This window comes from Maniola jurtina, chromosome 18 (genome assembly GCF_905333055.1).
Source record: "Maniola jurtina chromosome 18, ilManJurt1.1, whole genome shotgun sequence".
NCBI lineage: Eukaryota > Metazoa > Arthropoda > Insecta > Lepidoptera > Nymphalidae > Maniola > Maniola jurtina.
In genome coordinates, this window is record NC_060046.1 from 11,989,242 (window position 1) to 12,008,365 (window position 19,124).

Sequence of the window (19,124 nt, forward strand, 5' to 3'; positions counted from 1 at the left end):
GTCCTCTGCTGGGGAAACTCATGCAGAGGACTAAATCCCTTTTAGTAATTAAGTACTAACATAGTTTTTAAGTTTTTTATTGTTACTAACTACTTAGTGTTTAAGTACTAACATAGTTTCTAAGTTTGTATTGTTACTAACTACTTAGTGTTTAAGTACTAACATAATTTTTAAGTTTTTTGTTACTAACACTAATGGATCTGTGTTGTCCGATTATTAAATAAATAAATTAAATTAAATTAAATTAGTTTGTTTAGATTAAAACTCTCGGATAACCTTACACATTAAACTTGTGTTTTTTTGTGTTGGTTTTGGAGAGGACATTCCAATAATTCGATAAAAATATTTGAATAATACCTGCTTATCTGAGTGACGCCAATAATATGTATTTACAAAATGACACAAATTATCCTAAGGTCCACAAAAACCAGTATAACGCGTCCAAACTAAGAAAGATATAATGTGACGTCACAATATGGCGGGCACGACTTTGCTTTCTCAGTTTGGTCGCGTTGTAAATCCAGTCTAGTCAATTTTTTCGGTATGTAAGTCCTATTACGCCAACTCCACAATGAACTTATAACTTAACCTGCCCCCAATTGTGTAAGAAAAACGTATTTACCTTTATCGTGATCGACGGCAGATTCTGCGCTTTGATTGGTTGATTCGCTGTTTACATTTTTTTTCAGCCAATCAAGGGGCAGAACCGAGGGGCAGATTTATCGGTTTAATGCAAGTGGACCTAATTATAATAATTTCAACTTAACAAACAGTTGAGTCTGAGATCCTTGCTGATCTTTCGAGAGCTAACATGTTATTACTCTATTCAAATGTTAATCTGTGATTGGTGAGCTCTTCTCCTTCACCTTCGTTCTGGAATTTCGCCGTGTGATTGGTCAGTCTAGTCCTCGTTCTCGAACCTGGTCCTGCTATTGGTCTGCTTGTGTCTCCTGAACACAACGTAGACCACGCCAGACAAGGCCAGCAGCACAGGCACGCCCAGCCCCAGCGATATGATGAGAACCACGAACCACGAGAAGTTCTCTGTGGGAGGGGCGCCGTAGCCTACCGAGAACGACCTGTAGGATTAATACAAGAACAAAATGAATACATACAGAGTTACTCCAGTGTGACGACGCCCTTCATGTTTGCGCACGAGCCAGCTTTACGTAGCATCTACTACTACTAAGCAATTAGCAAAGTAATTGGATGTATTTATAATTTTTATAATAGTTGCGGCGATTTTGATATTTTTCTCTAAACAAAATTTAGAGTATCTGCATCTTTTTCTCTTTAGAATTGCTCAGAAAGGACGGAAATTAATTAAAAATTTAAAGACTAAGTTTAGTGCACACAACTTTAAAACAAGAGGATCACAACCTAAAGTCATGAGGTTTGACAAGTCTAAATAAAACTAAGTTTGTCTGTCCTTTTTTTATTATATTGGTAAGAAAAAGATGCAAATACTTTAAAATTTAGTTGCCCTCAGAATCAGTATCTACCAGTGTTATACTAATATTATACTAATATTATAAATAAATAATAAATAAGTATTATAATAATAAATTATAAATGCGAAAGAGTGTCTGTCTGTCTGTCTGTCTGCTACCTTTTCACGGTCGAACAGTTTAATCGATTCTGACGAAAGGTACAAAGTTAGTTTATATCTGCCTCCTCTACTTTTAAATATGTACAATGTACAATGTACATATCACAAATTACAGAACCGGCAGTAGGTATTCGAAACTTTCACGGTCAGAGTGCAATAAGTCACACTTACCACGCAGTGTAGTTGTGTTGTCTATAAAATCCATCACCTGGCTCGCCAAATGATACCATCATGTCTTGTACTAACAAGTTGGCCTTTCCATAGTCATCGAAGAATGTTCTCAGCGTACTATATCTAGGAAGACTCGTCCTGGAAACAAAATATTACATTGAAGCCTCAATAGCTCAATGGTTAAAAGAGCGGACTGAAATCCAAAAAGTCGGCGGTTCAAACCCCACCAGTTGCACCATTGTCCTCCCTACTCACAAGCTTTACGCTTAGTTAGAGATGAAAGGCTTTAAAAAATACTATGTACTGATAAAATAACTAATAATGTATACTATGTACTGATAATACTATGTACTGATAATACTATGTACTGATGAAATATTATGTACTGATAAAACTGTTCTCTAAATTAGCATTGTCATCTCTTTTATGTGTGTGATGAGGTTCACGAATTCACGATCATCTCTCCTATTGATGTACTAAACAGCGAATATTTGTTTAGCAAAGCACGTGATATTTATCCGAGGAACTCAAGAAATAGGGATCGACTAGTAACAACATATAGAGCCAATAATGCAGCATACCGAAAGTGTAGTCATGCCATGTGCATAAAAATATATAATAAACTACCCCCAGGCTTACGTCAGTTAACTTCTTTAGCACGTTTCAAAAAAGATCTTTTTTCGTGGTTGATAAATAAATGTTTTTATTCAATAAATGACATGTTGGCACTGTAAAATAATATAGGTATAATAATAATTTTATTGTGACATAATATTAATTTTTAACATATTTTAATTTTTGACATTGTACTATTTGACTAATTAATTATTATATTAATTACTATATTTGCATGCCAGAAATGGTGAATACATTGGACTCATTGTATGCTCTTTGTACAACTTTTTTTTACCTGTATTCAGCAAATAAAGAATATGATTATGATTATGATTATGATTATGATTAACTGATACGTCTACTTCCTCGTCAGAATGCATGGCGTTCTCATCTCTATTTTCTGTGTGATAAGATTCATATTACAATGAGAAGGCTCACCTATAGAAGCAGGGCACCTGTTATTCCAGCTAATTTTTAATTATACTGCGCTGGCGTTTTGATCTCTATTAGTAGTTACATAAAACTCATATCTTAGTGTAGTCTCATCTATTGAAGCAGGACACAATATGAGCGACGGTTGAGCTGGCAACGCCGCATTCAGGCTGAACACACCCCATCAGCCTGAACTGCAGATACCCGCCTAGTTCCTCATTATACAGTGAGTGATTTTCATTTCTATTCATTATACAATAAGGTTCATATTGCAATGCAGTCTCACCTATTGAAGCATGACACATGAGCAACGGTCGAGCTGGCAACGCCGCGTTCCGGCTGGACATACCCCACCGGCCTGAACTGCAGATACCCGCCTACTTCCTCATTGTACAGCGCTGGCGATTTGATCTCTATAACCTGCGTGATAAAATTCATTTTCAGTTATCTCATTGACTATTAGATAGTCTATCAATGAAATCAATGAGTAGTACCCGCTAGTGGTAGTGAGATTGACGCTTCTTCAAGCTACTCGACATTGGCGAAGAGCATTGTGCTGAGTTGGCACTACAATAAGTCACTCTATCAAGTGAAGAAGAAGAAGAGGAGGCTTATGTCAAAGAGAGTGGAGTTTGGTCCTCACCTCAAAGACTCCGGGCGTGTGCTCATCGTCCAGACTCTTCCTCATGGTATAGTGCATGGTCTGAGTGACAGAGTCGGTACTAGCGAGGATTAGATGCAGCGCGTATCGCGACGCGTTGTACCCGCTAGTGGTGGTGAGATTGACGAGGCTTATGTCAAAGAGAGTGGAGCTTGGTCCTCACCTCAAAGACTCCGGGCGTGTGCTCATCGTCCAGACTCTTCCTCATGGTATAGTGCATGGTCTGAGTGACTGAGTCGGTACTAGCGAGGATTAGATGCAGCGCGTATCGCGACGCGTTGTACCCGCTAGTGGTGGTGAGATTCACGAGGCTTATGTCAAAGAGAGTGGAGTTTGCTGTGTGGATCAGATGGGGGAGCTCTGTTGCGTAGTCTTTGTATGGGAGTAGATCCAACTGTAACAATATATATTTTCAGCGCAGTTCTAGTACCTACAAACGTTTAGTGTGAACTGCACGCAGACTGCAGTCTGTGGCAGTTGCGATGCAGTTTCGTCAACTTCAATAAAACTGCATCTCAACTGTCTAGTCAAAAGTGCAGTTTAATATGATAAACCATATTTTTGACATGACAGTTGACCCAGAATAATATGGCAAGTTCTTTCTCAAATTACTTATATGCTTTTTTTTATAATAAAATAGGGAGCAAACAAGCAAGCGGGTCACTTGATGTTAAGTGATTACCATCGCCCATGAACATTTGCAGCACCAGAGGTACCGCTGATGTGTTGCCGGCCTTTTTGGAATTTGTTGGTCCGCCCCTTAAATAACCCAAAGCTGTAATCTAGTGGGAACATCGCCGATGGGAGTTGATTCCACAGATGTGCGTGGAAAAAAGGATTTAGCACAATGGGTGGTCGAGGTGCACCAGGCATCCAGGTTTATAGAAGAATTTGAGAAGTATTGTTTAGTTAGAATCTAGTGGCTAAATCTCACCTTAATTCCAACAGTGCCATATTCACGATGCCTTTCATTGTAAAGTTTAGCGTAGACTTGTACCATGGCATCCTTCTCTGTCAGACGACTGCCATTGCGGTGCCAGACCAAATGGTCTAGTTTGTGATTGTGGTGGGGGAACTTGGGGTCAAAATGACCGTTGTCATCTAAATCATCATATTCATAGATCTGGAATAAAGGGAAAGCCAAATAGGTATGTGTGGATTTAAGGTTTTAAAAATCACATGGAAACTTTCCAATTTTCCAGGATAAAAAGTAGCCTATACCTATCTGTCTCCATGAGGCAAACTTTCTCTGTACCAAATAGATGATGCTCGCGAACTTCATTCATGTGGATTTAGGTTTTTTAATAATCCCATACCAACTCTGATTTTCCATGACAAAAGCCTATGTCCGTTCCTAGGAGGCAATCTTTTTTGTACACAATTTGGTACAAATACTTAACTTAAACAAATAGGAAATCAAAAAAAAATCTAGTGTTTTATTGCAGAAGTAGGTATGGAAAGACTTCCGATGAATTCCAGAATATATTATAGACATGCATTCGTAGAACAAAGGCTTAGATAAATATTTATAAGATGATGGTCACATTTAGTTAAAATAAATAAATGTTTAGTGTCCAAATATATTAGGATACTAGCTAACGCCCGCGACTTCGTCCGCGTGGATTTAGGTTTTTCGAAATCCCGTAGGAACTCTTTGGTTTTCCGGGATAAAAAGTAGCCTATGTGCTAATCCAGGATATTATCTATCTCCATTCCGAATTTCAGCCAAATCCATCCAGTAGTTTTTGCGTGAAGGAGTAACAAACATACACACACACATACAAACTTTCGCCTTTATAATATTAGTGTGAAGTGTGATGCAATCTACATTTTAAAAGCAATTAAACATATAAATAACCTACATTTGATACAGTACTCCATGACCAATCCTATAAAATAAAGTCTAGAATTTCATGAACAACTAGTTGGCGCCCGCGACTTCGTCCGCGCGCATTTAGAATTTTCAAACCCCTTCAAATTTTTTTGCTTTTCCAGGACAAAAAGTACACTAGTAGGTATGTCCATCTCCTCACACCTGGATGCAAGCTATTTCTTTGCCTTTCGTCGAAATCAGTTCAGCGGTTTAGACGCGATTATAGGTTACTTCACATTTTACAGAATTAATATGCATTATTATCCATGTTTTATGTTTTTGGAAGTGATTCAATAATAATAAGTACATAAATTCCAAACATCAGTGCTTTGAGTAATCTAAAAGCATTATTGTATGTATGTATGTAATTGATACCATTATATTGTTGTTACATAATATGGATTTCATTATAAGGATGTGTAATGTAGACCAATGATTCATTGAATTTGGTATGTATACCTAGTTTACTAGCTTATGACTATATGATATAGACCACACAAATTTTATGCCTCTACTAGCTAACGCCCGCGAATTCGTCCGCGTGGATTTAGGTTTTTCAAAATCCTGTGGGAACTCTTTGATTTTCCGGGATAAAAAGTATCCTATGTGCTAATCCAGGATATTATCTGTCTCCATTCTGAGTTTCAGCCAAATCATAGGAGTAACAAACATACACACATACATGTAGGTACACAAACTTTCGCCTTTATAATATTAGTGTGATTTTACCCCCTTAAGGGTTGAATTTTCAAAAATTCTTTCTAGCAAAGTACATCATAATAGCTATCTGCATGGCAAATTTCAGCCTGATTCATCCAGGAGTTTGAGCTGTGCATTGATAGATCAGTGAGTTAGTCACGTTTTCCTTTTACAAAGAGTATTATTAGTAGATTATAGTACTCAAATTGCAGAAAACTTCTATGAGGAATGAGTAAGGGAACTGTGGGCCTGGTGGTTTAGTTTAGATGTTCTTAAGTTTGATGTTTTACTTATATCATGGTTACTTAGTTGAAGAACTTCCTATATGCAATGCATTGCGCATAGCTTACGTATTTCTGCATTTAGGTACATTTAAAGGCAACTAAGAGTAATATTGTATACCTATGGTGGGAACCAGTATTCGGGGTGAGGACACCCCGAATATGCGCACAGCCGTGACGTGCGAGTATGCGGGGTGTCCCCCCGCCTCATACCCTGATTGCCATCTCAACCTGTTGCATACTATAGATATATTTCTGTACAATCCACATACTTACATTTAACCTTAAACAAATACATGTTAAACAACCTTGCTAAATAAATTAAACAAGTCATATTTTAGTTACCAAGGCAATAGCGGTATCAAAAATTGCAAACAATAGAATATGTGTTTATCTGGTAGAACAAGATGTTGATCCAACTGTGTAAATAATTTATTCAATTTTTATGTACTCAAAGACTAATATTTCTGGATCTTTTGTTACGGCCAAAGTTACTTAACATTTAAGACGTAAAGGCGATTTGCACAAAGCAACATTTTGTAATATCCTTATCTATATTATTATTATAAAGTGGTAAAGTTTGTATGTTTGTTTGTAGGGTGGTAATCTCTGGAACCAATGAACCGATTTTGAAAATTCTTTCACCAGTGGAAAGCTACATTATTCTTGAGTGACATATGCTATATTTTATTTTCAAAAAAATTAGGGATCCCTATGAAAATTGTAATAAGATACCTGTGCTGGTCACTACATTGTTTTTGTTCTTGTACTTTGTGTAGGTGAATTTATTGTGCGATTATAATCACACTAATCACACTAATATTATAAAGGAGAAAGTTTGTATGTGTATGTGTGTGTGTGTATGTTTGTTACTCCTTCACGCAAAAACTACTGGACGGATTGGGCTGAAATTTAGAATGGAGATAGATTATACCCTGGATTAGCACATAGGCTACTTTTTATCTCGGAAAATCAAAGAGTTCCCACGGGAATTTTAAAAGACCTACATCCACGCGAACGAAGTTGCGGGCATCAGCTAGTTCATTCACAAATTCTTTGGGTTTTATAGGTTTATATGAAACTTACTTGGTCAAAAGCTGCAGCAAAACTATATGATGGACCTTCAGAGATATCAAATCTCACAGGCACTGTGCCCTCCCAAATAATATTTAGAGTAGAGTTCAAGCTGGCAACAGCAATGATCACTGTCGGAAGCTTTCTTGTGAAGTCCCATATTTGATGTATTGTATCTGAGGGGCCCTTGCATTTGATGTATACTAGTGTTGTGTTGTCATTACAACTTGCACATCCTGGGTTGAGTTTTGGTGTTATCTGCAATTAAAAAATAAGGATAAGTTTTTAATTACAAGCTATAAGATGATATTTTTTTTAAATTACAGCATAGGCATGCGCTTGACCGACCTTAGTAAATACTAAAATAATTATATTAATTGTATTTTATTAGGTATGTACTTAATAAAAAATAAAACATTTTAACAAAGCATGTTGCGTGATCAACACCGAGTCTCATGATTTAAATCGAAACAAAGAAAGCAAAACAGTTAGCGATAAAAAGATCGAAGGAAAGGAAGGAAATCGCCAAAAATGGGAGGTGGTTTGAAATTAAATGAAAAACATTATCTTACCTTTCTATCCTGTGCGACGGCAAACGAGAGTAGCACGATAATAAATAAAGTCTGTAATTGCATTATTATCGGTGCAGGAAGATTTAATTTACTAAAAAACACTACGCTCATTGGGGTCGAGTTCACCAGTCGTTAAACAATACAAATTACACGATAAACACCTCAGCACGCGCGAGACAGCTTTGTGGAAAAATAAATATGGGTGGGCGATAACGCCTATCGGGAATTAGCAGTGTAATTGCATTTATTATTGCCCTTTGATGTTGTAAAATAAAAGTTTGCAGCCTACCACTCCACATCAATTTGCGTCACACTGATACAATGCTACCGATTTTAATATCATGTCAATTATCAGCAAATCGGTACATTGATTTGTACTTCAAGATTTGGTGGGTTAATAAACGGAAACGTCAAATCGAGATGACATTGACTGAGGCTGAATCGTTCAGAAATTTTTTTGACAAGTGAATTTAAGATCAGAATAGTATATTTCATTACAAGTGCGGAAAGGCTGTCATTGTAAAGAGTTCCGACAAATGTCTACCCGAGCCGAGGCGTAGCTGAAGGCGAGGGTTGACAGTCGGAACGAGTTGCAATGACGGTTCCGCACGTGTACTGAACGACTATTTTTAATACAGTTGCGAAAAAATGAAGCAATTTAATAAAATAATAAAAACACAATAAACTCAACTAACTTAATTTAATTTAATTTAAAACAACTTTATTGTTAATAGATATAAAAAACTAGGGTCGAAATTACTCATTTTAGGCAACCAACAACTAAACTCGCAAAGAAAATTTCTGAAAAATGGCGCCAACCGTAGATTATAAGCAGAGTTTTTTTTTTCTTTACCCATTCTGGTAGGCAAAGGGAACTATGCCCATACAGCCAAGTCTTCAGTAGAAGTTTTTTATTGATAATATGAAATGAAAATGAAATTTAATGAGATGAAATGAAATGAAACCTAACCAAACTCATTCAATCAAATCAATTAATCTGATATTGAAACAAATTAGTAGCTTCTTATTAGAAATACGTATTTGCATGAATCATAAAAACTTCTATGAATTTTTTTAGTAAAAACTTCATGGTTGGTTTTTCTTTTTAATATTTTGACAGTTGGGAAAGAAAAAGCACGAGTGCGGGAAAGGTAAAGAAAAAGCACGAGTATGTAATAGCCCACATCCCGAACGCTATACGTCCCTGCAATACGCCACTTTTTGAGCAACTGTATTAAAAAAATAATTACCTATTTCTTCGTATACCCATGCTGCTAATTTTATTAACCCTCGACCCAAAAAAGGGGTGTTATATGTTTGACGTGTGTATCTGTGTATCTGTCTGTGGCATCGTAGCTCCTAAACTAATGAACCGATTTGAATTTTTTTTTTGTTTGAAAGGTGGTTTGATCGAGAGTGGTGTTCTTATAGCTATAATCCAAGAAAATCGGTTCAGCCGTTTGAAAGTTATCAGCTTTTTTCTAGTTACTGTAACCTTCAGTTGTCGGGGGTGTTATAAATTTTTAATTTACACTTGTTATTAATGGTCGCGACAGGTCGACATGGCAATCGGGGTATGGAGTGAGTCGCTCGCGCGTACTTTAGAGCCTCAATAGCTCAACCGGTAAAGGAGTGGACTGAAAACCGAAAGGTCGACGGTTCAAACCCCGCCCGTTGCACTATTGTCGTACCTACTCCTAGCACAAGCCTGACGCTTAGTTGGAGAGGAAAGGGGAATATTAGTCATTTAACATGGCTTCTTTTTAAAAAAAAAACAAAAAAAAAAAAAAAAACTTTTTACATACGAGACTTAAAACTATGGCATAGTTTTAGTCTCGTAGGCATGTAAAAAGTACACTGTTGTGTATACTTGTGTGACGAGTGTTGCACGAGCATATACTATACGTGCACGAGTTCGCACATCCGTATCAACCGCATTAATTGCATTTTTGAACTTTTTTACTGTAGAAGAATCAAAAACGTAATTTACCTTCTATGGCTATTTCTCACTCGGTGTACGAGTTTGAATAATTAAGTTATGTTACTACATATAGGAAAGTTTAATGAAAACCCAGTTTTATATAACTTTTTATTTATACAACTGTCTGTTCATACTCCACATTGGTTTTCTTGTGATTTTCGTCATCACTCGATGGAGAATGGCCTCGTTTTCCAGCGCTTTTTTCCTTGTTGCTGTGTTTGTTCTGATTTCGTATCGCCTTCGATATTTTCTCTTCGCCAATACTAGAACAACAATTTTATTTTAATTACATATCGCACCTTTAGTAGTATAGAGACCTAATTCAAAATTTAACGATTTCGAGTTTGAGTGATAGAATGACTGGATAGCCATTTCCATTGACTCATAATAAAATTATCCATGTAGCGTAGAAAGAGACAAATTTTCTCTTTTGCTCTATTTAGTTTTTTCAATTTAGCCCGTGCCGCGTGTGTGTGTGTGCGCGCGTGAGTGTGTGTGTGTGATATAATGGAAGTCTTACTTCACAGCGGCTCTAGAGCCGGGTCCCCAATACGGTGTCGGGTTGAACTGGAAGCGCAGTTGTCCGTCGCGGCGACTTATCGGGTTGGCGTCGGGTCGCTCGCTCAGATCGATCCCACTTCTGATGTCTTGTGACAGTATGTGTTTTGCGACAGGGTCCGATTCCAATCTGCAATACAAAAATATAATGACATAAGAAAAATATTTACACCCTTTTTTCTTTACAATATTTCCATAATCATGGATGGGTACACCCCTAAACAGGAAGAAAATTTTCTGAACGCTCTACTACTGTCATGTGCCACGTGAGGTGGGTAACATAAGCAGAAAAAGAAAACACAAGTTTCTAAAAGAAACCTAAAAAAACATAAATTTACAAATTCTTACTTGGCCGGTTTGATGGGGTGAGTCTTCTCCCACGTGCGTATGATGTCCCATATGATCTGAGCGGGTGCCGCGGTCTTTATCGACAACTTCGCTGCGTGGGAGTACGACACTTTATACCCTGCGTTCAGGATCGCGGACCTGAGGGACACAATATTTTCCATTTTTTAACTTATTGCTGAAGCATTATCATCATCATCGTGGTCAACCATCGCCAGCTAACTACTGAGCACGGGTCTCCTCTCAGAATGAGAAGCGGTTTGGCCATAGTCTACCATGCTGCCCAAGTACAGACAGGCAGACTTCACATACCGGGATCGAACCCCCGACCTCCCCAATAGGAGGCGGACCACTAGGCTATCAGCGCTTGCTGAGCGTAACCCTGTGACCATGACGAGAACTCCCTGGATACGTTAGTTGGTATCGAAAAACCCTGGGTTGACGACATCCCTGGAGCAGTCGTAAGTGCTGTGGTCTTAATAGTGGGAGATCCCGAGTTCGATTCCCGGCAGGGGTTTGGAGTTGTATCGTTTCTAAACTTCTGGTCTGGTCTGGTGGGAGGCTTCGGCCGTGGCTAGTTACCACCCTACTGGCAAAGCTGTGCCGTCAAGCGATTTAGCGTTCCGGTACAATGCAGTGTAGGATCCAAAGGGGTGTGGATTTCATGAAAACTGCCATACCCCACCAGGCTAGATTACAATCAAGGACCAACTGTATAGGAATTAAATTTAAAAAAAAAGAATTATATGGGTGTGTAGTGTATAATACATAGTATGTACCTCATAACTAGCATAGGCATGGTTTCCAAATGCACCCTCCCAAACAGTTTGTCCAGGGTATAATACAACGGCACGTCCGGCAACTCTTCCCGGACCATGGCGAGAACTCCCTGGATACGTTTGTTGGTGCCAAATAATTCTGGATTCTCTTGCACGTGTGTGAGTACGCGCGTCACAAACACATCGTCATGTATCGGCGCCGACCATATCGGACCGCCTAGCTGTTCCAAACATAGTAAAATATTTATGATTATAGAAAAAAATGTTGCATCCTGAAGACAAAGATACTATGTATTATAAATGAGACAGTGTTCGTTTGTTGGTTTGTCCTTCAATCACGTCGCAATGGATTAACGTGATTTTTTATGGATATAGGTTAAGACCGGGAGAGTGACATGGGCTACTTATTATCCTAGGAAATCAAAGATTTCACACTATCTTTTTTTTAAACCTGGAGAGTAACATAGACTATTTATTATCCTAGGAAATGAAAGATTTTCCATTTTTATTTTTCAAACCTATATCCACGCGTATGAAGACGCGGGTATCTCTAGTATTATATACCACTTTCATTTCGGTATTTATTAAAATTAGTAAAATATTTCATCAATCTGTATAGTTATAAAATTTTCGAGCTCGCTACCCTCACACCTATGGTTATACTTTCCTACAAGTAAACAAAACTCTCACATGATGCCTCTGGTTGCAGTGTACACAGTGTTCCCCAACAGGAGGCACTGCGGGTAGATAGGCCTTGGTTTGTTGGGGGTTCTTCTCTGTCGGGTTGGGTTTGAAACCCCCGAGTGGTTGCAGGGTTATGTTGTCACAGCCCACACAGTGGTATGCCATAGATAATTTGCTGGAAAAAAATTAAAATAAAATTGTTCAGCTAATCAGTATATTTAGTTAGACGTTATAATATGAAGTTATAAATAGTATTTTTCCCTTTTCTTTAAATTCCCTTATGTAATATTAAGTGCAAAGGCTCAAATTATACTTGTTGATTACGACTTTTTTTTTTCTTCTAGTAATAAAATTCAAATTAATTCGGGAATATACAAAATAGTCAAAAGTAATATTTTTTTCACTCACCTGGTAGTTTTTTTACAATGTATCGCCCCAGAGTAGATTTTGACAAACACTCTAATATAGAAGTCGGCAGATATACTCAGTAGTGGTACGATGTACCGACTGTATCTGTTTGCGTGTTGCTCTATACATTGCAGTAGGATTCTCAATGCCTAAAACAATTATAAACTGATAAGGTTTTTATATTTGAAAAAAATTTAAATTTGATTTGGAAGAAATAGATTTTTAAACTATAGTGGTTTTATGTTTATTCTTAGAAATTCGGCTATAATATTCAGAATTATTAGAACTCAAAAAAGTAACATTTCTAAAAATAAGGAATTATTTCAGTACAAATTAACAAATTCTCAAAAATTTTTGGAACACCTCATACAAGTATTACTATACAGTCTGATATGTGCTGCCCAGCAAATGCTGTGCTGAAATTGTGTTCCACTTTATACAAAAAAAAATTATAGCAAAATAAAAAGAAATCAACCTTACCATGATTATATATTTTATCAAAAGTAAAAAGGTAAGTAAATCATGAAAATTAACACTCAAATTTTTCACCTTGTGCCATGTGGGTGCAAAAACTCATTTTAAGTAATTATTACGTATTTAATTACTAACTACTACTTACCACTCATTTTAAGTTTGTTTATACATACTTTATGCACAAGATGAATAAATTAGTTTCTTTCTTCAATTAACTTACCATTTCATGGCAGCATTTAGTTTTTAGACTGACAGCCCCATATTTACAATAGCATGTCTCGGGTGAGTTTCCCGCCAAAACTGCCATATCAGTTGCAGTCACCAACAGTAGCCCTCCGTCCTGCACACTCTGTACTGCAGAGTCCAGGAAGATAGATGGACATCCGTACGGGTCCAAGTCTATGGCTGCAAACCTCTTACTTGGATGCTTGTGTTTGTACATTAGCATGCTGGAAGCAATGAAAGTATGTTTTGGCAAACGGCACAGTGGTGAGGTGTGTGGTGATCTTAATCCTACTTAATATTATAAATGTGAAAGTGTGGAAGTTTGTATGTTCGTTACTCAATCACGCAGGAACTACTGGATGGATTTGGCTGAAATTTGGAATAGAGATAGATTATACCCTGGATTAACTAATAGGCCACTTTTTATCCCAGAAAATCAAAGAGTTCCTGCGGAATTTTGAAAAACGTAAACCCACGTGGACAAAGTCGCGGGCATCAGCTAGTATTAAATAACTCAAACAACTTACCAGGCATCATCTTGGCTGGTTTCAATCAACTCTACCACACCATTATGCACAATGTTAGACTTTATTGTCTCAACAGCTTGCTCCGACAGGTCATTAGCAATGATTTTTGTTATGTTTGGCACTTCTTTAGCATAACGGATACTTCTAAGACCTGTTGCAGATAGTGCTTCTAGAATTATTACAGGGATCTAAAAATTATTAAGAATTAGCTTAGAAGAGCTGATTATGGAAAGAGAGGGACTAATAACCATGTTTTGAAAATTAAGAAAGCAGAAAGAGTTAGTGCAAAAAATATATGCAGCTAAATACTGACTTAAAATATGTTTAATGTTTAAAAAAAAGTTAAAGTTAGCCTTGGCAAGCTCTTAAGCTTAAATACTTTTGACATTTACAGCCAAAACTCCCAAAAATCAGTCACAAAGACATTCTTAAGCAATATGAGACATTTCAATCTCCCAAGATTCATGTTTTTTTTTTTTGGTAAAGAATATATGGTTTTTATTTTACTTAGGTAAGTATCTCTTATGTTTTTAAGCAAAATAGGACACAAAATCTAGTAAGTAGGTACTTGAACTAATAATCAAAATAAAAACAAACCTCAGGGGTATCTCCATTTCCAGCAATATCATCAATAACATTTTCAGATTTCTTAACAATTTTCTGAGCTCTAGTAAGCTTCTCCTCAATGTAATCCTTAGTAAAAACACTCAACACTGCTATGCTTAGATCTCTATTGAACTCTTGTACTGGGTTATAGAAAACCTTGTCTGATGTCAGACGTATCTCTGCTTGTCCTTCTTTTATACATTTTTGATTCATCACAACTGTAGATGCTTCCATTTTCATAATTTTCTGGGAATGATTTAAGCTGATCATAACCTGGATATTAGATATGAACAAGGCAGAATTATGAAATTATGTTACTTACTGGACTATATCTCAATAAGAATTTAATATACTTCATACAAATAAACTAAAATTGTGCTTTTATGCAAAATTGGTTAAAATTTAATACAAGGCAAACATTAAACAAGTAACAACACCACATTTTTTATTTTTTTAGTAATTTTTTTTTTTCAACTTGGCTGGCAGCTGACTTTATGGCTCTGGGTTCTCTTTTGAGCCGGGTTTGTATTGCCCACAGTAGTTTTCAGTAGTTTCCGAACGAACGTCTATTTATCAATAGTTATCAAATGTCATATTGACAGCACATTGACAGCAAGCTTATGACAGTCGTGCCGATTCTAAAACATTGAAAAATCTGGAAAAATAACCTTATATCAACATAAAATTGTTATTTTAAATGAAAGCTGCTCTAAGTTTTACGTAAAATTAGTAGTAAAAGTGAAGATGCACGCAGCAAATGCGTTAGTGAGAAATACGGTACTATTCAACCCGAGTTTACGAACATCTTCGCAAGTGGCTCGAAATGTATCGAAAATTGCATCACATTTGCACCGAAAGCCTGTGGGGAGTCGGATATTGAATAGCTTTAATAGATACAGTACGCAAAATACCAGAGTATGCGCGTACGATGGAGGTTTTACACTTATCAATCAGGTATTGTATCAAAGCTAAATGCACAGGTTATATCCATAAATATCATAAAAATTAATCTTTGTGTGTTCGTTAGTTACCTATGCATTTGCGCATAGTTCATCAGATTGATTGATAAAACTTTGTACAGTTGTTGTTCTCACTTGCGTGAAGGTTTCTGGCTACCATCAACATACAATAGATGGAGCGCGAGTGAACAGAATGCATGCAGAATATCAGCTATGTTTAAAATTCCGGGTATCTGTTATTGATATCTCGCCGATGCCCGCAACTTCGTACCTGTGGTTTTACGTTTAGAAAATCTAAAAAAATGAAAAAAATCTTTGATTATTTGGGATAAAAAGTAAGTAGCATAATATCACTCTCCAGGTATTCAACTATGTCCATGGAAAAATCCTTATCTAATTAACTGTGTGCACAGTTTGCAAGAATGGATCCATCTTTATGTATCTAGGTGATGCAAGCAACTCTGTTTGTAAGAATTTATGTTTTTAAAATACCCTGGGAACTCATGTGTAAATAGTTAAAGACTTGGTGAGTGACTTAGGCTACTTTTTACCTCAGAAAATCAAAGAATTTCCACTGATTTTTTTAAAACATAAGTCTACGTGGACAAAGTCGCAGGCATCAGCTAGTGCCATTAATGGTTTTTTATACTGGCACTTTCCATTCTAGATTTATCCCAGGAGACAGTACTCCAGTAGTAATAAGAATGAACCAGAAGAAGAGGAACCTGCAACAGATGCAAAGGACGAGACACCACTGTTCTCAAGCCAGCTGCCTGCCACAGTGGCTGTGCCAGAAGTGTGGCCACAAGTACCTGTGATTGCAATCAACAGGAACCCTGTGTTTCCTAGATTTATAAAATTAATAGAGGTGAGAGATGATTGGATATTGAAATGGTCCAAGGGTGAAGTAATGTTAAGTCAAAGTCAGCATTCAAAGTGTTATCAATTACTAAATCACATGGCGCAGTCCATCATTAACTTGCAGTGTTCTAGATAAAAGTGTTAGGTATACCTTGTATGTACAGTATCAAACCCTTATTTATTTCATTTATTTATTTACTATCATGTACATTAGTCAATTGATGATAACAACTTGAAGCTAAATATACATGACACCCTACCAGGGCATCACAATTATATATTTGTTGTACAATAATCATAGAATTATAATTTAAGACAATAATCAATAAAATTTAAGATATAACCAAATTATTATTATTAAATATTAATATTATCAATTTTTATTCATTTTTTTTATAAGTTTAACCTTTTTCAATCAATTTGTTTATTATACTTATTTAGGCGTTTTTAATAAAATTAAGTTTTGTTAATAAAATTCATAATATTACATTTATCATAATTATACACATATGCCTTCATGTGTGAGTGCGACTTGACTGGTTTTTTTTCAATTTTCCAGATCTCAAACCCAGCATTAATAGATCTAATCCGACGAAAAGTCAAACTGAACCAGCCATATGTAGGCATCTTCCTCCGTAAGAAGGAAGATGAGAAATCTGATGTCGTATCGAGTTTGGATGACTTGCATGACGTAGGAGTATTTGCTCAGATACATGAGATGCAGGATATGGACTACAAGTTGAGATTAGTTGTGATGGCGCATCGGAGGATCAAGATCACTGGCCAGTTTGTTGAGGATGAGATTGAGACTGGGCCGGCAGGTAAATATGAATTCTACATTTGTTTTTTTTTAAGTTATAGGATTGTGACACTGACTTAATCCCTGTTTGCAAATAGCTATAGTCATAGTCAGTATAGCTATAGTTATAGTCATAGTCAGAGTCAACTCTGAAAAGTCAGAAGAGCATGTCCTGGATCCCCTCAATAAGAGACCCTATTTGGTTATCTTTAATACTGAAAACTTAAAATGATGGATCAATTCTTTTTAATTGTATGAAGAACAGCCACACCCATATATCATGCCCACTGCATACCCATATATCATGGGTGTGATAATGAACAAAGAAATTGTCTGTTACTTATGTATTTGGGCATAGTTCATCCGATTGAGTTGAAATTTGGTGCAATTGTTGGCACTTGCGGAAAGGTACATTAGATAGCGCGCGAGTCGTGCATGCATGCCGGGTATTAACTAGTATAAAACTTGGCAGCTTCAATTCTGAAATGAAACAATATTTCAGAAATGAAGCTCAAGTTTCCCGTATTTAACGTGGAATTTAACGTTACGCGCGAAGATACCGACGCGGAGCGACGGAGACGGAAATACCGCAACACGAGACGGAAGACCAACGACGCCGAGGAGGCCACAGGAGAGAAAGAGACGAAGAAACCCGCGCCCGAGCAAGTGATGATGGTGAAGGTGGAGAACATGCAGCATGAGAAGTTCCAGCAGAACGAGGAGGTGAAGGCGTTGACGCAAGAGGTCATCAAGACCATACGCGACATTATCAACATGAACCCCCTTTACAGGTGAGTTTCTTTACTATTACAGTTGATTTCAGGTCGTATCAGGTAGACATTGAAGTGGGTGAACATTTTGACAGTGGGTGAATTATCAATCTATATGGTGGTGGCTGCGCTGCCGCGCTATTGGTTCGTCAGTCCATTTTATACTTCCCGCGTTGTATGAAACTACCAATACTCTTTGGTGGGAGAAGTGATGTGTGACGACGGAATATGTAATTTTAGCATGTATGTACCATTTACTGCATTTAAACAACAAACACTAAAAACAACGATTTATAAAATAGTTTGTAAGCTGGGTGACCAAAAGAAACGATCATTTTTTGGGTTTTTCAATCACAGTTTACATATAGGTACGAAACCCTAAAAGAGCGAGGTCTAACTCGCACTTGACCAGTTTTTGAGCATGATTGTCGTCAAGCGGAAGCCTTGACGACAATCATAATAAAAAATGAAATAATAAAAAATGAAATAAATCCTTTTCAGGGAATCTCTCCACCATATGTTAGCTCAAGGTCAAAGGGTTGTGGACAACCCGGTATACCTCAGTGACTTGGGCGCGGCGTTAACCGGTGCGGAACCCGCTGAATTACAAGCGGTACTTGAGGAAATGGATGTAAGATAATAAACTCTAAGCTAACTGTACGAAAGACATATGAATGTATCTCCTGAAAGATGTTGCAAGTCATAATTCAAGTCAAACTTAAGATATTATGAACAAACTGATAAAAAAAAAATTGAGCCAGAAAGTTGTAACAATAGGAAAAAGAAAAGAAGTGGACAATGAAGACTTATCTCTATTTATTTTTATCAGTTGGGTGATTGTGATCGAATGACATGAATGAAAGATGTGCTAAAAAATATCCTGAAATATCCAGGACATTTCTTTTGTCATTTTGCAGTAACCACCTGTTAATCAGTTTGTTTTTTATTCTGTTACAAGTTAGCCCTTGACTGGGATCTCACCTGGTGGTAAGTGATGATGCAGTCTAAAATGGAAGCGGGCTTACTTAGAATGGATATGGCAGTTTTATTAAACCCATACCCCTTATCGGTTTCTACGCGGTATCGTACTGAAACGCTAAATCGCTTGACGGTTAGGGTGATAACTAGTCACGGCCGAAGCCTCCCACTAGACTAGTCCAG

The 19,124-nt window shown here is 37.0% G+C and overlaps 3 protein-coding genes across 6 annotated transcripts in view; 1 reads left to right on the forward strand and 2 right to left on the reverse strand.

The window, feature by feature from the left end:
• Positions 1–388: 388 nt before the first annotated feature.
• LOC123874233 (glycosylated lysosomal membrane protein B-like) lies at positions 389–8,351 on the reverse strand. The gene is made up of 7 exons (XM_045919469.1): positions 7,988–8,351; positions 7,428–7,673; positions 4,423–4,611; positions 3,652–3,882; positions 3,114–3,247; positions 1,781–1,918; positions 389–1,079 (listed from the first exon to the last, which is right to left on the reverse strand). The coding sequence occupies exons 1-7, from the start codon at positions 8,096–8,098 to the stop codon at positions 902–904; spliced, it is 1,227 nt and encodes a 408-aa protein (XP_045775425.1). The 5' UTR covers positions 8,099–8,351; the 3' UTR covers positions 389–901.
• A 1,724-nt stretch (positions 8,352–10,075) lies between these two features.
• Positions 10,076–15,038, reverse strand: LOC123874291 (probable tRNA (guanine(26)-N(2))-dimethyltransferase). Its single transcript, XM_045919539.1, has 10 exons — positions 14,897–15,038; positions 14,566–14,820; positions 13,969–14,156; positions 13,437–13,665; positions 12,743–12,891; positions 12,341–12,509; positions 11,651–11,871; positions 10,875–11,012; positions 10,489–10,656; positions 10,076–10,231 (listed from the first exon to the last, which is right to left on the reverse strand). The coding sequence occupies exons 1-10, from the start codon at positions 14,930–14,932 to the stop codon at positions 10,081–10,083; spliced, it is 1,704 nt and encodes a 567-aa protein (XP_045775495.1). The 5' UTR covers positions 14,933–15,038; the 3' UTR covers positions 10,076–10,080.
• Positions 15,039–15,169: 131 nt separating this feature from the next.
• LOC123874284 (lon protease homolog, mitochondrial) overlaps positions 15,170–19,124 on the forward strand; it is a 15,416-nt gene continuing 11,461 nt past the window's right edge. For 3 of the 4 annotated variants that reach the window (XM_045919527.1, XM_045919528.1, XM_045919529.1), the window contains exons 1-5: positions 15,170–15,528; positions 16,201–16,401; positions 16,954–17,215; positions 17,696–17,984; positions 18,465–18,594. In XM_045919527.1, the coding sequence (XP_045775483.1) occupies positions 15,319–15,528; positions 16,201–16,401; positions 16,954–17,215; positions 17,696–17,984; positions 18,465–18,594 (1,092 nt within the window). In that variant the 5' untranslated portion in view covers positions 15,170–15,318. The remainder of the gene's footprint in view (positions 15,529–16,200; positions 16,402–16,953; positions 17,216–17,695; positions 17,985–18,464; positions 18,595–19,124) is intronic. The other variant, XM_045919530.1, reaches the window with a different exon arrangement.

What these genes read in the sequence shown, in the direction of transcription:
- LOC123874233 (XM_045919469.1), bottom strand. Translation starts at nt 8,098, where the DNA reads ATGAGCGTAGTGTTTTTTAGTAAATTAAATCTTCCTGCACCGATAATA. An exon ending in ATGGCACTGTTGGAATTAAG is followed by an intron (nt 3,883 to 4,422) that starts GTGAGATTTAGC and finishes ATATTGTTACAG; the next exon opens with TTGGATCTACTCCCATACAA. An exon ending in CATGTGTCATGCTTCAATAG is followed by an intron (nt 1,919 to 3,113) that starts GTGAGACTGCAT and finishes TTTTGTTTCCAG; the next exon opens with GACGAGTCTTCCTAGATATA.
- LOC123874291 (XM_045919539.1), bottom strand. Translation starts at nt 14,932, where the DNA reads ATGAAGTATATTAAATTCTTATTGAGATATAGTCCA. An exon ending in CATTGTAAAAAAACTACCAG is followed by an intron (nt 12,510 to 12,742) that starts GTGAGTGAAAAA and finishes ATTTTTTTCCAG; the next exon opens with CAAATTATCTATGGCATACC. An exon ending in ATGCCTATGCTAGTTATGAG is followed by an intron (nt 11,013 to 11,650) that starts GTACATACTATG and finishes TGTGTCCCTCAG; the next exon opens with GTCCGCGATCCTGAACGCAG.